This window comes from Rana temporaria, chromosome 5 (assembly GCF_905171775.1).
Source record: "Rana temporaria chromosome 5, aRanTem1.1, whole genome shotgun sequence".
In the NCBI taxonomy this organism is placed as follows: domain Eukaryota; kingdom Metazoa; phylum Chordata; class Amphibia; order Anura; family Ranidae; genus Rana; species Rana temporaria.
The window spans coordinates 323353914-323370560 of NC_053493.1; the positions used below are offsets into that span (position 1 = coordinate 323353914).

Sequence of the window (16647 nt, forward strand, 5' to 3'; positions counted from 1 at the left end):
ACTCTCGGGCCGGCTCCCTGCTCCAACGTTGTCGGTATCCAGCAAAGGGTGATCTCCTCTCTGGTCCACGATCATCCAGGATCCAGAGCGCAGCATCGCCGGCCACCTCCCTCCACTGTAGACAGCCCGGCAAATGAAGCTGCTGAAGCTGTGACATTTCTTTTATAGAGCCCTCGAATTTCTTTTATAGGTGAGGCGGGGCCACCCGTCACATGACCTCGCCCCCTCTGACGCAAGGGGGAAGCCAGGCTTCCCCAGTGACGTAGCAGAGGGTGCATCAGAGAGGGACGGGGGCACGTGACGGGTGGCCCCGCCTCACCAATAAAAGAAATGTCACAGCTTCAGCAGCATCATTTGCCGGGCTGTCTCCGGTGGAGACAGGTGGCCGGCGATGCTGCGCTCTGGATCCCGGACGATCTTCTCATCGCTGGACCAGAGCGGAGATAACCCGTCGCTGGATACAGACAACGTTGGAGCGGGGAGCCGGACCGAGAGTGGATTACCACCGCTGGATTTTTATTTTTTTTATTAATAAAGGACTTTTTTCTACGGTGTGTGTATTTTATACAACTATTTACACTTCTTTCATGAAATGGTAGGGGTACAATGTACCCCATTACCAATTCACATAGGGGAGGGCCAGGATCTGGGGATCCTTGCTCAGATAAGGGGTCTGGTGTGGATTTTTGGGGACATTCCACGCCATTTTTTTAAAAAGTTTGGGGTAGAGTTCCCCTTAAAATCCACACCAGACCTGAAGGGTCTGGAATGGATATTTGAGGGGAACCCCACGTCATTTGTTTTTTAAATAAAACTGGGGTTGGGACTTTAAATGAGGCGTATGAAAAACACACGCCTCCATCCCTATTGGATACAAAAAAAAATTTTTTTTGGGACTTTAAATGAGATGCGTTTTTAAACAAACAGTAGTATAAGTAAAATAGTAAACGTTTATAACCAGGCTCATACTTACCACCCAAACAGCAAGCCAAATTCAACGGTCTAACTGTATATGTTCAAAGCAGAGGATTGGTTGCACGCATTTGCAAGTACATGAGTAAGCTGGAGAGCCAGCGACAAAAGCCTCTGTGCGATCTGCAGTCCTAACTAAACTTTTAAAGTCTCCTTAATGGAGATGCGTTTTGTGGATACCCTTATACTACTATGCGTTTTTTTCCAGTGCTCTTCACCACAATACCAAGCATAGGTGGAGGCGGGGACACACCCCTAGTCACCTGTCCTTCATCTACCCATCAGTCCTTACATGCCTCCATTGAGGAGACTTCAAAAGTTTAGTTAGGACTGCAGATCACAGAGAGCCTTGTCGCTGGCTCTGCAGCTTACTCATGCACTTGCAAATGCGTGCAACCAATCCTCTGCTTTTAACATATACAGTTAGACATGTTTACTATTTTACTTATACTACTGTTTGTTTAAAAACGCATCTCATTTAAAGTCCCAAAAACCCCCTTTTTTTGTTTTTTAAATTGATGTTGGGGTTCCCCTTAATATGCATACCAGACCTAAAGGGCCTGGTAATTAAATTTGGGGGGGACCCCCACGTGTTTTTTTTTTTTTTTCATGAATGAATTCTCTCTGAATTGCCAGGAGCCGACAATTCATTATAGCCGCGAGTCTGGTTTTAAATTACTTTTTTCCTTTCAGAAATTACACTTTGTGCAGAGACAGTTCTAAGTATGGGAAACATGCGCTATTTCACATGCATACTTTACAGCCCCCCTAGGTACGAAATTTAAAGGAATATTTCACTTTTATTGTTTCACTCTAAGCATTATTAAAATCACTGCTCCCGAAAAAACTGCCGTTTTTAAAACTTTTTTTGTATTTTTTTACATGTCCCCTGGGGCAGGACCCAAGTCCCCAAACACTTTTTAGTACAATAACTTGCATATTGGCCTTTAAAATTAGCACTTTAGATTTCAAATGTTCGAGTCCCATAGACTTTAATAGGGTTCTAAAGTTCACACGAACATTTGGTGTGTTCGCAGGTTCTGGTGCGAACCGAACAGGGGGGTGTTCGGCTCATCCCTACTTAGGAGCAAAGCTAAATTTTTGACAGCCAAAATCCTAATTAACAAGAATTCAACTTCAGGTTAGTCTAATTATTCATTTAACAGGTGTCCAGCAGACAGTTGATAATAAAAGGGCAATACTTATCAAAGAAAACACCTTCCCATTTCATGCTGCCAGCAATGGCACCACATGGAAGAGAAATGTCACAAGACCTGAGGTGAAGGCTACAAGATCAGCACAGCTTTACTTATCAGTCGGAATACTGTAACAAAAGTGCTACTGTACTCTGGAGTGATGACCAAGATAAATGTTTTTGGTGGAAAAAGGAAATATGGACAGCCGCACTCCAAAAAACCTTGATGGTTTTCTTTTATTTAAAAAGGAAAAATGCACTACAAAACACAGCACAAAATACAGGCATATACAGCTGATACGTTTCACACTATTAGTTAGTGCTTAGCTATGACTAAACACTAACTAATAGTGCGAAATGCATCAGATGTATATGCCTGTATTTTGTAGTGCATTTTTCCTTTTTAAATAAAAGACAGCCATCAAGGTTTTTTGGAGTGCGGCTGTCCATAACACAATCCACCTGGAGCGGTAACTTTCTCTCTATAAATGTTTTTGGAACTGATGGTTTCAAAACTGTATGGCGTCGCAAAGATGAGGATTACAAAGAAAAATGAATGGTCCCTACAGTAAAACATGGTGGTGGCAGTTTCCTTCTGTGGGGCTGCATGAGTGCTGCTGGTGTCGGGCAGCTGTTTTTAATTGATGGTATCACGAATTCACAGATTTACTAATTTATACTGAGAGAAGATGCTACCATCACTCTGTGCCCTTGGTGGTTGTGCACTTTTCCAACATGACAATGATCCAAAACACACATTTAAGGCCACTGTTACATTTCTGAAGAAGAACTGGGTGAAAGCGATTCAGTGGCCAGGTATATCTCCTGAGATGAACCTAATCAAACACCTATGGGGAATTCTGAAGAGACGAGTTGAGCATCATTCTCCATTCAGCATCCAGGCTCTAGTTGTTCTCGAAGAATGGAAAAAGATAGATGTTGCAATTTGTCACCAACTTGTTCATTCCATGCCTAGAAGACTTGGTGCTGTCCTTACAAATCTTTGAGGTCATACAAAATACGAGATGTAGTAGTTTTTGTTGTGGGGTGTATTCAACCAATTAGAGTAAAACTGAAGATTTTGTAATCAGTTATATTATTAATCTTACTTTCATGTAATGAGCTAAATAAATGTTTTATAAGACCCAAGTTTTGTAAAAATTTTGAAAATTGTTCTTGTGTTTCTTTGAGATATTGATTAAAATCTTACTTTTCAAAAGGGGGTGTACTCATATATACTGAGCACTGTAATGCCGCATACACACGATCGGTTTGTCTGATGAAAAACAGTCTGATGGACCGTTTTCATCAGACTAACCATTGGTTAAAAAAATAGGAACTTGTTTTAAAATTATCTGATGGTTAACTAACCGATAGGAAAAAACGATCGTCTGTAGGCACGTCCATCGGTTAAAAATCCACGCATGCTCAGACTACATTAGGGGACGGGAGCACTTGTTCTGGTAAAACTAGCGTTCGTTATGGAGATTCATCACGCTGTAACAGACAGAAAAGCACGAATTGTCATTTACTAACACAAAATCAGCTAAAGCAGCCCCAAGGGTGGCGCCATTGGATTTGAACTTCCCCTTTATAGTGCTGTCGTACGTGGTTTACGTGACCGCGTTCTGACACGATCGTTTTTTTAACCGATGGTGTGTAGGCACGACTGATCATCAGTCAGCTTCATCGGATAACTGACGAAAAAATCCATCAGTCCGTTTTCATTGGATGGACCGATCGTGTGTACAGGGCATAACTCTGAATGGACAGTGGGCTAATTACTGTATATATTAAAATATAGAAGTTCCATTTATGAAATAATCAGTCAGTCTATCAGTGGTTCTTCATTGGGTTACATTATTGAGCCTAGATGTCAGCTAGGCTAACCACACCTTGTGTGGTTAATTTTACAGAGGTTTCCTATGTCTCAATAGGACCCTTGAGTAAATTGCTATTATACTATTATACTCGGTATATATCAGCTGGTCAAATGCTTAAATGATATCATGAATGTGACCCCGGGTCTATTTTACATGTGACAACGTCATTTTTTTAATAATGTATTGTGTAAGCCACTATCAGTTTTTGATGTTTAAATAGATATTTATATTTATGATATATATAATATTTATATTATGTTTATATTATATTGAAAGTGAGACTGCAACTGCAGTTTGCCCCATATTAGAAATACATCATTGGATGTCTTCCCACTCTTTAGCTTACCAATTTATTTTTGTACTGTGGGCACTACCGGTTATTTTTAAATGATGAGTCAGTACCCTTCTCATAATTGGGTCTTTATTTACTTGATCAATTTGGATCCCCCTGTGTTTTAAATTATTGTTCTCCGATTTCCTGCAGCAAGTATGGAAACTCTGAAGAAGCACTGACCTTGGATGCAGACTGGCTGCACCTAGGGTCAATATTTTCATCTAACCACTCACATGTGTGCAACAGTATTTAAAACCTCTGGCAAGAATCTACAAATTTTTGCTAGTGACCACATATGAACTCTTGTGTGAATGTTGCTTAAATGTTTATAAATGAAGGGTTAAATGTCAATGCAGTGCAGAGTATTTCCAGAAATGTTCTGAGGTTTGCTAAGAAGTCAATCTGTGCTCTTCTAGAAATGCTCCCCTAAAAATCACAACAGAGAGTTTCCCTGAAGTCTTATCGGTGTGAGTACAGGACACAAACTGAAAACTATCAAACACGGACTTCCAGCTCTTAAGTAAACATGACAGTATTAACCACTTGCTGCCCTTCCACAGTAGTTTTACTGTAGATGGACAGCACAGTGAGGTACTGGTATGTCACCGAGCACATGCACAGTAACACACCCATGACTGATGCATGCGGTGGACACAGCGGATCACAGCGCTCGGGAACCCAGGCGCTATGAGTGGCTGGGGTATCATGCGATTGTAAACATATAATCGTTACGACCAATGATAGCAATGTAAAACATTTATGAACAGCTTTAGTGTTGTAGAGCTGTAATTGGCCCACAGCTATCACATGGTACCTGACACCCTGTGCCATGTAATTAGCCAATCACAGCATGTCAACAGAAAACAAGCTGTCATGAATGGAAAGCCATTAATGACAGTTAACTATTTGTTATAACAGTACACAACCCGGTTAGCGATAGTGTGAAAAAATAAATACATTTTCTTGATCAACCCCCCTGGGAATTTTTTTTTTTTTTACCATTCACAAGTCAGTATCCCTGATCACTGCCACTAGTCATGTGACAAAGCTGTAATTCACTTATAACAGTATGTAAAAACACATTTTATTTACTTTCTTCATTTTCCAAAAAATTGAGAAAAAATAGTACAACTTCAAAAACTAGCCATGCCTCTTACTAAATACCTTGGACTGTCTACTTCTTAAAAAGAGGTAATTTGGGGGATATTTGTACTGTCCTGGCATTTTAAGGGCCTCAAGAATTGAGATAGGCCATCAGTACATAAGGACTGGTCAATTTTCAAATCTTTAGCAAAAAAAGAAAAACCCAGTGGTGATTAAATACCACCAAAGGAAAGCTCAATTTGTGTGAATTTTTTTACAAATTCAATTTGTGTACAGTGCTGCATGACTGCATAATTGCCAGTTAAAGTAACAGTGCTGAATAGCAAAAAAATATCCTGGTCATAAAGGGGGTAAAAACTCCCAGAGGCCAACTCAAGCCCTTAGGTTGTTTACATTCCTCTTATCTGTATGATTCTGTATGGGTTACAGTTATGGCCATAGGAGACATCGTGTGTTACTGAGATCAGGCAGTTTGGAAAGTGTGTGTGTGTGTGTGTGGGGGGGGGGGGGGGTCCTAGAATTGTCCTTAGAATAAAGTTAAAATGTTTTATTAATTTGCTTAAATATTTCAAAGTGGAACATTTTGATTCTTCACAAGCTCAATCATGATTTTATAGAACTTTGTATTGTTTTTTCTCTTTGAGCTTGTATAGACCCAGCCATACCTGTCAAGCAAACACATTTCTTTCCAATATAGTTCCATAAGGCCTTATGCTAAACTTCAGAAATTAATGAAAAAAAAAAAAAATCAATGAAACATCTGTCATATGTTATCTAAACCATTCTGCGATTTTATTGATTTTGTGGAGTTCACATATTTTATACAGCAAACACTGTAGGCCTCAAGAAGCTGCAGCTCTATTGTTTAAAATAGCAGCAAGGTATCTTTTAATATCAGAGATTCTGGACAATAAATAGTCTATCTCTTTGGATGTGAATGCTTAACATGACGACCCGCTGCAGCTTCATAATGTGACTGCTATTTTACAGAGCTTATACACAAAAATATATATATGCAATCTTTTTGTCTATATTTTATACAAATACAACAGTAGTTTGTGAATACATTGTAAGTACATTTACATGATAAGCAACACAACTTCCCATATCTCTTGATAACTTTTTTTTTTTTTTAAATGCAAGAAAGATACACAAAATTCAGTCTGGAATGCAATTACTTCAACTTCTTTGACTTTTAAAACCTTTTATAAACTAAATAATTCTTTTTAGCATTTGTAAGTCCAAACTTTTTTCCACTTAATAAAAATATACATTTCAGCAATGAGTCAGAAGAGATTTAATCAGTTCCAAAAACTTTTCAAAGTGATACAGAAAGGCATAGGTTTTATTTTTTTTGTGTAATATACAGAGTGATCTTCACACCACGCTATATATTATGCCCATTTCACGTATTTTCAGCTTGAAACAAAGAAAAAGTTGGGTGTGTTTGAGAAACAAATAGCATGTCCATGTATTTTCCTTTTTTTTTTCTTGATTTTTTTTCCGCTTTGCAAGTGCATATTAATACGCTGTGGTGTTGTACAATGTTCAGTAAAAGGGTAAACTAAATCACAGTATAAAAATATATCATACAACTATCGCTATAATAAAATAGTCCTTTTTTTCTATGGTAAAAATACATCTGTAAGTGACAGGGAGGTTGTAGCACCATTAGAGAACGGTTTTCCCTAGTTACATTAGCAGCATGATGATCCAATAGTACAATATTGCAGGAGTGTTTTTGAGAAGAAAGACATTCATACTGGTTGGATTGTACCACTGAAGCTTAAACTGAAAAGTGCTTACACACATCAATGTAAGGATCACTTATATGGCAAGATTTCTGGTCAAGAGACACTGCCCCCCAGGTAAGTACGTTCCTTCTAAAGTGAAATGAAGGTCTAAAATATTCTGGAGGTTCTCTTCAGCCTCCCTTTCCTACCCTTTTCAGCTCATAGGCCACAAAAGAGCATAAAAAGACAAAAAGCAAGTAAAGCTTCATAAATAAAATGTTTTAATAAGGTATTTTGGCTTATTGGCCATATTATAGTGCATAATGACTACAGTGTTTAGACACACAGTGAGTCCCCAATAGGAAGCTGCCAAGGCCAACATGAAAGGTAGCTGGGAGCTACATGTGGCTCAAGGGCTCCTGGCTAAGGAATACTGCTACACTGGAATGATCATCATGAACTAAAACATTTGCAGTAACTGTATATTTCATTAGGTTGAATATGAACAACCAGTGATATGTAATATTTGTGAAATTAAAATATGTATCCATTAAAAGTGTGAGCATTTTCTTTTTTATTCTGGAAAGAGTAGGGACATGTTAAAGCCACTGTCAACATTTTAATGCTGTCTTTGTCCCACCTGGGAGATACTTTAATTGTCCCAATGTCACTGGGATGAAAAGCAAGGGAAATCTAAAGCTGGCCATACATGGATTGAAATTCCACCAGTTCAGCAGGGACAGGCTCAATTTCAATCCATGTATGGGCACTGTAGTTGAACAGATGTTGATCTACCAATCAAATTCTGTTTAACCAGCCTGTTGGAAAATTAAACCAACCAAAGAATGGCTCCAAAAGATGAAGTAAAGGTTTTTGGATCGGCCTACTCAACTCAATGATTTCAATCCTACTGAAATATGGTGAGGATTTTAAATGGGCAGTTTGTTCACAGAAACCCACAAACCATCCTGCAACTGAAGGAATTTTGCATTGAGTAGCAGTCAAAATTCAATATCAGTGACTGGTGGGAAATTATGTAAAACTCCTACAAGAAGTGATTCTGCTGAAAGGGGCAATACCAGCTTCTGAGGTGTACTTTACCCACAATACACCATTACATCTATTAATATTTTTGTTGATTAAATTATTAAAAAGCTAAGTTTTCTTTGTGTTTTAGTTTATATCAGTTGTGTGGCTAGAAAAAAAAAAAAAAAAACTTGTATCAGTCCTATTTTCCCTTGTGGATTTTATTGCTTGCATTTTAATTCAATTATATTATCTTTATCTGTGGGCATGGCTTGAATGAATATCCTATGTTTACCTGTTCAAATATGTCAACAATTTCCATGGGATGTACTTTTTTTTACATGTCCTAACAAATTCCTATCCGAGTAAAGCGAAAACAGGTTTAAAATTATGAGTAGTTATGTTCCTAAAGAAATCTTGCATTGTATTAGTAATAGTGTAAAGTGTATATTACAGAATTTTAAAAATGGGTAGGTTGGATGGATAGCCACATTATCTGGCTCTGTCAATAATGTAGTGCAATATGCAAATAGTAACCTGTAGCAGCCAAACATATTTTTAACTGTACAAACTACAGTATACAATTGATTGCTATGGATTGGTATTCTTTACACTGCCATATTGACTCAACCTGTTTTATTTTTGTTTGGTACAAAGATGGTACATTAAAAATTGGCATTGGCAATCTCAATTTTGTTTATTCTTCCCTTCTACTTTTTTCTTGTTAGCTTAGTTATGGACAGCATGTGGTTCTCCATTTGTTGAGGATTTAAAAGTCCTTGGGTGCCCTTTAAATATGATTAGATCAGCTTTTTGAGGAATGTCATCTGTCACACTAAGTGTTAGACTGCATGTGTTTCCCTCATTTCATCACTCTACTATATCAGTAGAGTGTTTCCCTTTCTCATATTTGTTAACACTGGAGATACCAACTGTGCTGTGGGTTTTTTGTAATTAAAAAAAAAACCCTGGGGTCAAATTTGTTTTGTGACCCCAAAATAAGTGCATGAATTCAAGACTACCAGACAATGTTTTATTACACATTAATCTTCCATATAGCACTGGTTAAGAATAAGAATATAAGTGCCAAAAGTTTAAAGGAACTAAAAAAGGGACATATCTGTGATTTTATATTAAGCTCTTCATTTAGGTGCTGACAATGTTCCACATACTGTACGTGCTTAATTATTATAATTTTTTTATATTTGAAATTATTCTGCCCCACACACAGGATAGTACTTGACAACAGTGTGCCTACTGCAACTTCAACCCTACTACAAAAAAATGTATGCAAAAAAAAACAGACTTGGATAGAACTGTGCATTCATAATAGAAATAGCTGTGTCAACTAAGCTGATTTGCACATCATGATAGATGATTCCATCTACCAGGAGTAATAATGGTGACATTTACCTACACCTGTTCTAAATAAGGTGCGGCAAATAACCAGGCCTTATTAGAAGAAGTGTAAGTCTGCTCGTCAAACATCCCACTGAAGAAGGCAGTGTGTCTTGAAGTGTGTAAACCTAATCAGTAGGTATTGAAAACAACACTAATACTTGTGTGAATGGAATCCATGGTGGAATTCTGCAATACTCCACAAGTATCTCTGGCAGCAAGAGTTATTAAGAATACAAATAAAATAAAAAAGACACTGGTTTGTGCAACATAGCAATCGGATAAGCAACACTGTAAATAAAGTTGTACCTGTTCAAAACTAGGGTTTCTCACAAAGCATTATTACTATAAGTTCTACATCGTTTTAAACTAATGGAAATTGAACACATTATTAAAAAAAAAAAAAAATCTATAATAAAAGCATTACCTTATTTCTCTCATAAAAGGTTCCACATTTTTTAGCTTTTTATATTTTCCCCAAAAAAGTGCTATATTTCATAATATGTGTAACATAGATGTCAACCAAGCTTAATTTGACAAAATATTGGCCTATGACACACATCAAACAAACTAGGCAAATAATCCTGAAAGAAAATCTTAACATTCATAACCTCAACGCAAACAGCTCTGGCTCATGTATCAGTCAGCATATGGTTCTTAAAAAAGAAGAAAAAAAAATTACTGGCAAAATTTGTAAATTCACTGTAATCCACAAATTAGAGGTTGGACATACAATAAATGAAAAAAGTGTTATAAAAAAAAAAAGAAAAAAAAAAGAATACCCATTTTGCCAGTGGACTTCTTCTACCTTTCAAAATCTAGTAGTGTATGCCCACTATGAAAAATGGGTCAAATGTAATTGGATAGCAAAGTATGGATATGCTGCCAGTAGTGGGGCTAATTTAAGGCATTAAAAATAATCAGCAATTGCTTATATATTTTAGATCTAGGGTAAGACAATTGTAACATTATAGCCTGTCTGAAGCCATGATGACCAGTTAAGGTTCAACATATTGTCTTGATTATTATTATTTTTTTATAATTTTTTCATGGAATATAATTCTTTAAGAAAAAATCCTTCCAATAAAATGCAGAATTTGGCTAATTATTACTTTAAGGGTGTTGGCGCAAGTTATATATATTTTTATATAATATATATACACACACACACAAATACATAACACGTTTTACATCCAGATACTAACTGAAACATAGTATACTATAATAATATAAATATATGGCACTTTTATTTACCCAAAATATCCAATATAAGGCCATGATTTAGGACATGTGGCAGGCTTTAGCCTATATACGGTGTTTTTTTTCCCTATGTATTAAAAGGCAGGTTTAATGCGTCTTAGGTAGTCTGCCTGATAAATGGACAAAAATAAAGGAAATAAGAGGAGATGAAAATAAGAAATAAGGGTTGTGAAAAAAAAACACAAAAAGAAATAATAAAAAAAAAATTACAGGAAATCAAAAACGCAGCAATTGTAAGTTGGAAACACAAAACTAAAAAACACAGAAATGAAACTTTCCAAACATTTCTAAACAAAATGGCAATCAATTATTTAGGTGTGTTTCTTTTTGAGAAACCTACAGTCCTTTTAACTATCCTTACTGAATGTGGATTAGGCTAGATATTAACATTTTTACCTATTCCCTTCTGTATTTTATTGCTGCGCAGTATTTTTATTTATTTTTTCTGTGAAGAAAAGGCAACCTTGAACACTAATTGTTCAATGAAAGCCATCAAATTGTTTCATAGAAACTATAGGATGAATATTAAAATATCAGAGCTGTCAGTGCATCTTATATGCACAGATTTGTTATTTTCACTCTGAAATGTTAAAAGCAGTCTGCATAAAAAAATACAATTCCTACTATATAATGCCTTTAGAAGAAAAATACTGTTAGACATACAATGAATATTTACAAGTTACTGGAAAAACAATAACTAAAATTGACTTACTAAGAAAATATAATGGAAAATTTCCCATAATGTTTATATTTTTGCCCTGCCATATTTTCTCAGGTACACTTTATTATAACTAATTTATTATTATATATATATATATATATATTAACCATGTAATTCTTCGGTTATAGACTTTGCCTTCCCTCCTAATGCCTAAAATCAGATAGCAGAGCATGTTGATTGGGGCTGGTTATAACAGTTTCTAAGCAAAGTGGTGTAAGCAATATGCTTTTACATAACTCCTTAGAGTCCTCTTTTGAAACCTTGGCAATAAAAAAAGGTCCTAAACCAAGTAAAAATATCTGCAAGTGCTGGCGGCGTGTATCTGTTGAATGGCAGTACCATACCATATAAACAGATAATCACAAAAACTATATATATTTATATATTTTCTTTTTGACACTGGCTTATATGAAGGCACATACGTAGTAGTCAATACTACAGGCTGAGGCATTTTTTTCATACAATCTTCTGACAATAAAGGTATTTTTTTGCCCTGGCTGAAAAGAGCCATATGTAAAATTTATAAAATACAAAAGTGCAACCCATTGTGAATATTTAACATAACTGTTGCATAACAGTTTTAAGTTGAAGGTTTATCGATACGTTGCATTTTGCATTAAAATTGTACTTTTTTCAATTAAACTCACATCAATGTTCCAAAATCCTTCTTGTAAAAGTGTATTCTTAGAATTATGAATTCAGCATTTTAACATATGAGCATTTGTTTTATATTGGTGATAACTTTTTCATTGATACTTGACCAATTTGAATAATTTAATAATAAATTGGGCATTAAAGCTATGAATATTTCCTACAGGTAGAAAAAATAAAAATTAGCTGGCATTATAGCATACTGCCACAAAGAGCAAGGAGTCTAAAATGAGAGTAAACAATTAAGACATTTGTAAAAAGGTGAAAAGCTAACAATGTACTGGCTTATTAAGGTTGTTAAAGTATAGACTAGTAGAGGTGTTTCAAATGTCTTTTCATTGGCACTAAGATAAAAAAGCTATCTAATGCAATCCATAGTAATAACTCCTACTGGAAAGCTTGATGAAATCGTGGCAATGTTGTGGCTGAATTCAGATTACTTGTAAAAGCAGAAGACAATGAATGTAAAGAACCAAAACACATGTTATTGCTAGGATCTTGAGGATCCTGTGGTTGTGGGGGGATCTGTGCCATCGATGAATTAGCTTCTTCTTGAGAGTAACCCATTCCTAAATTCCCAACAGATACTGGTACATTGTAAGGGGGACCGTTGGAAGGTATGAAGTTGAACAACTGATTAAAGTCCAATGAAGATGGGTTAAGAGGTTCACTAATTGATACAGAACTTTTAGAGAGGGATACTCCATCAGGACCATCGTCTAATGGCCCAACTTGAGAATCCAAGCCTAGCTTTGACGAAGATAAAGGTGACTCTTGAGAGGAAGGCGTCATGCCACTTTGCAATTCCATAAGGTAACTCTCTATTTCCACTTTCAAAGGTTGTTCTTTCTCAGGCATGGAAATGGCATATGAGGTAGAATTAAGTGGGTATTTCAGCGAAAGCTGATGAGAAGAATGGACAGGATCCATATCTATTGGACATGGCATACCCAAAGGCAATGTTGAAGCAACCATTTGGTGTGTAGTTGCAGAGCTCTGCATGGACTGAATGTGTGTGTTATAGAGGTTTAACTGCAAACTGTTTGTAAATGGCTTTGATATCAGCTCATTGGAAGCTAAGGACATCACGGGAAGCAGCTCATCTTTAATAGGAACACTGCAGGTGAAGTGATCCAACAGGTCCATAGGTTCCGTTTTCACTTTAAGCAGTTCTTGATTGTGGCTTTTCTTCATATGACGGGTTAGATGATCCTTACGTCCAAACCTTTGTGCACAATATTGACAAAGGAAGTCTTTTCTCCCAGTGTGCACTACCATGTGTCTGCGGACGTCTTTGCGAGTGTAAAAGCGTCGGTCGCAATGCTCACACTGGTGCTTTTTCTCCTTAACACCACTGGAAGATTTGCCTGCATGGGTCTTTAGGTGCTCCAACAGCACCACCGTGCTTTCAAAAGTCTGCAAGCATACTTTACAGGTAAGGTCTCCACTTGTAGCAGCATGCAAAGCCAAGTGACGTTTAAACCCAAGCTTGGTATTGTAGTTTTTTCCACATTCTTCACACTTGAAGGCTTCTTTATTGGGATCATGGGTATGCAGGTGATTCTTTAGGTGGTCTTTTCGGTGAAACATTTTCTCACAATAATTACACTTGTGGGTTTTCTCTGGAGAATGTGTAGCCATATGCCTTTAAACACAGATATAGTCAAGTAAAATAACTGTTAGAATGACAAAACAGAATTTTTTTTTTTTTTTTTTCAAACTTAATAATATAGCTCAAGAAAATCAAACCTTTACCATAAAAAAATGCTTTGCATCATGTATCCTATTAAAACAGACTAAACATTTTTTGTTAATAAAAAGGGAGTTGTCCTCCAAATTCCGTTGCACAACAGTTTTCAATGCCTTCTTTAAGCAAAATGTTACAGAGGAAGCTTGTTAAATTACAGTCAAATAAAAAGACATGCAATAAATGAGCAAAAAGTTAGCTGGCAACCCCATTCAGAGCCAATCAATGAAGCAGCATGGTTGGGGCATTGGCAGTTTAATGTTTAAATCTTACTAGTCAGTGCTCTAATTTTACAATCAGACATTCCAATTGTTTGGCTTGTGCACTTATGGAAATCACCAGCCTTCCTCTAAGCCCACCAAGAGTAAGCTCCCTAGATGTATTTGGGAAATTCTTAACACTCAACATGAAGATGCTGCAAGTTAACACACCCTAGAGGTACATTAATGCAAAACGTTTTTTAATTCTACACTGTGATTTTATCGTACTTAGTAAAAACATTGTCCCAGATGTGACATCACATACTTTAAATGTAACCATTTACAACAGACCAGAGGCTGATTTTGTGGAATTATGCTTTTGAAAATGCTAGTTCCCTGTCTGTCACACTGTTTTTCTCACTTCCATACTTTCAGTCACTGAAACAAGAAGACAGATAAGGACTTCTATATTTTCTCAGATTTTTTTTATATGCATACTTTTTATGGGTTAGTAACTCAGAAATTACTTAAACACGTGGATCAATATAATAGCCATCCAACTAGCATTTACAAAAGGATGTCAGCAATAATGGTGCCCATATTCTTCTAATAACAGGTTTACTTTAGGTTTTCTAGAACAGTGCCTTTGCATTCTCCAGGAAACTCCCCAAACCTGAGGTGTGCACCTAATCCAGGATTCAATAAATACATTTAGAGTGTTCATTTAAGAACAGATCTTCCTGGCATTTCCCTGAAAGTGCAAAAACTTTCACAACCCTCCCACAAATTTGTGTTAGACAGGGAGGCAGTCCATAAAAGTGATAGGCCAAACAGAAATGTATGGGGGTGCGAGAGAGCTTTTACAGTACAAAGAAATGCCAAGGCTTTGCCAGATAACACTGGTCCAGCTTTGGATGAAGCAGGCACTTCTAAGTTCCTTTTCTTTATACCCATCAGCAGCATAAAATGCCTTTTATGTTGAAGTGACTGAGCCACTTAAAACTAGTCAGTTTGCAGAATAAGACCATGGAGCAATTTAATTTTGCAGTCCCCTACCTAAACTTCTCTAATTGGCACTGAACAGAGTTGCCCTTTAACAAAAGCTGAAAGATAAATAAGAGTTTATACCTTAATAATTTGTATTTAGAAACAAAGGCCTTGGTGCAGTCTTGTTGTGTGCACTTGTAGGGCCTCTCTCCTGTATGAGTGTATGAATGGACTTTTAATTTTTCAACACTGTTAAATGCTTTGTCACACAGTTGGCAAGGGAAGTTTTTTCTTGGTTTTGTTTCACCACGTTTACGCTTCCCTGAAGGGACTTTCTGGGTATCTCTTACTTCTGACAAATCACCAGGAATGACAGTGGCCATCGCAGCCTATACCAGGCCTTCTTGTTGGACAACTGGCAACTGCCCAACTCCACTAAGTGACAGCGTTTTTGGTGGCTTCAGAAGTTCCATGTGGTCGAAAAAAAAACAATAGGGGACTGAAAAAAGAAAAATAATATAAAATAACTATGTAGCAATGGAGCTTTATTCTAAATTCTGTTGCCTTAAAGAGCAGAAACATAAGAAGAGAAACAAATGTATTATTGTTATTGCATTGAAAGTTGGGTTACAGGTTCTGGTATCCTGTAATATTGCTAGAAGGTACTTCAAATGACCCAGCAGACACAGCTGAATAGTTGTAATTTTATATTCTTGTGTTCATCATTTGTACATGGTTTTCTTTCTGATATTCTTATTTCTTGAATGGCCCTAAATCTAAATTGAAAAATACAGACCCATGTGTTCCCTGGTTCCAGCACTGTTCTCTCTGTCTCTAAAGCCTCTGCGGCTTTGTCAGCACACACAGCAGAGCAGGATAAAGACTGCTCAGAAACATGTGAAAAAAACACCCACAGTCCTGCCCACATTCTGTGAAAAATAGGATGTTTGTACTCATCATAAAATCTCTTCCATTACACAGATTGGTGAAAATAAAGAAACCTAGAGAAACCTAATGCTGCCTATAGGAGAAATGGACACTACACACCTACAGGGTAAACTGAAGGCCAGCGCTCTTGAAGGTATAGTGCCTCCTCCCCACATCTGTCAGTTGTTGCAAGCAGTCCAAAGTAAATATTAATATATAAGGGGATTGAGCTGTGTTTCTCAGATTTTGGACCCTGAGAAAAAGATTTTACAGGGAATACAGAAATGCTCTTTATGGTCCATTGGGGGACACAGCATGATAAAAATTAAGCAACCTAGAGACGTCCAAAAGAAGTGCCAACTGAACAGTGAGAACATTTAAATATAGGTGAATCAGCTCAACAAGAAAAACCAAACAAGGGGAAACCAAGGTCTGAAACAGTTGCTTGCAGAACCTTTTAAATGAAACGAGCATCTGCCAAAGCAGACACATTAACCTTGTAAATATTG

General features: G+C 36.8%; 1 protein-coding gene across 3 annotated transcripts in view; it reads right to left on the reverse strand.

Moving 5' to 3' along the window:
* Positions 1–6254: 6254 nt before the first annotated feature.
* Positions 6255–16647, reverse strand: part of PLAG1 (PLAG1 zinc finger) — a 70977-nt gene continuing 60584 nt past the window's right edge. For 2 of the 3 annotated variants that reach the window (XM_040354231.1, XM_040354230.1), the window contains exons 3-4: positions 15353–15710; positions 6255–13922 (exon numbers count right to left, since the gene is read on the reverse strand). In XM_040354231.1, the coding sequence (XP_040210165.1) occupies positions 12665–13922; positions 15353–15594 (1500 nt within the window). In that variant the 5' untranslated portion in view covers positions 15595–15710 and the 3' untranslated portion in view covers positions 6255–12664. The remainder of the gene's footprint in view (positions 13923–15352; positions 15711–16647) is intronic. The other variant, XM_040354232.1, reaches the window with a different exon arrangement.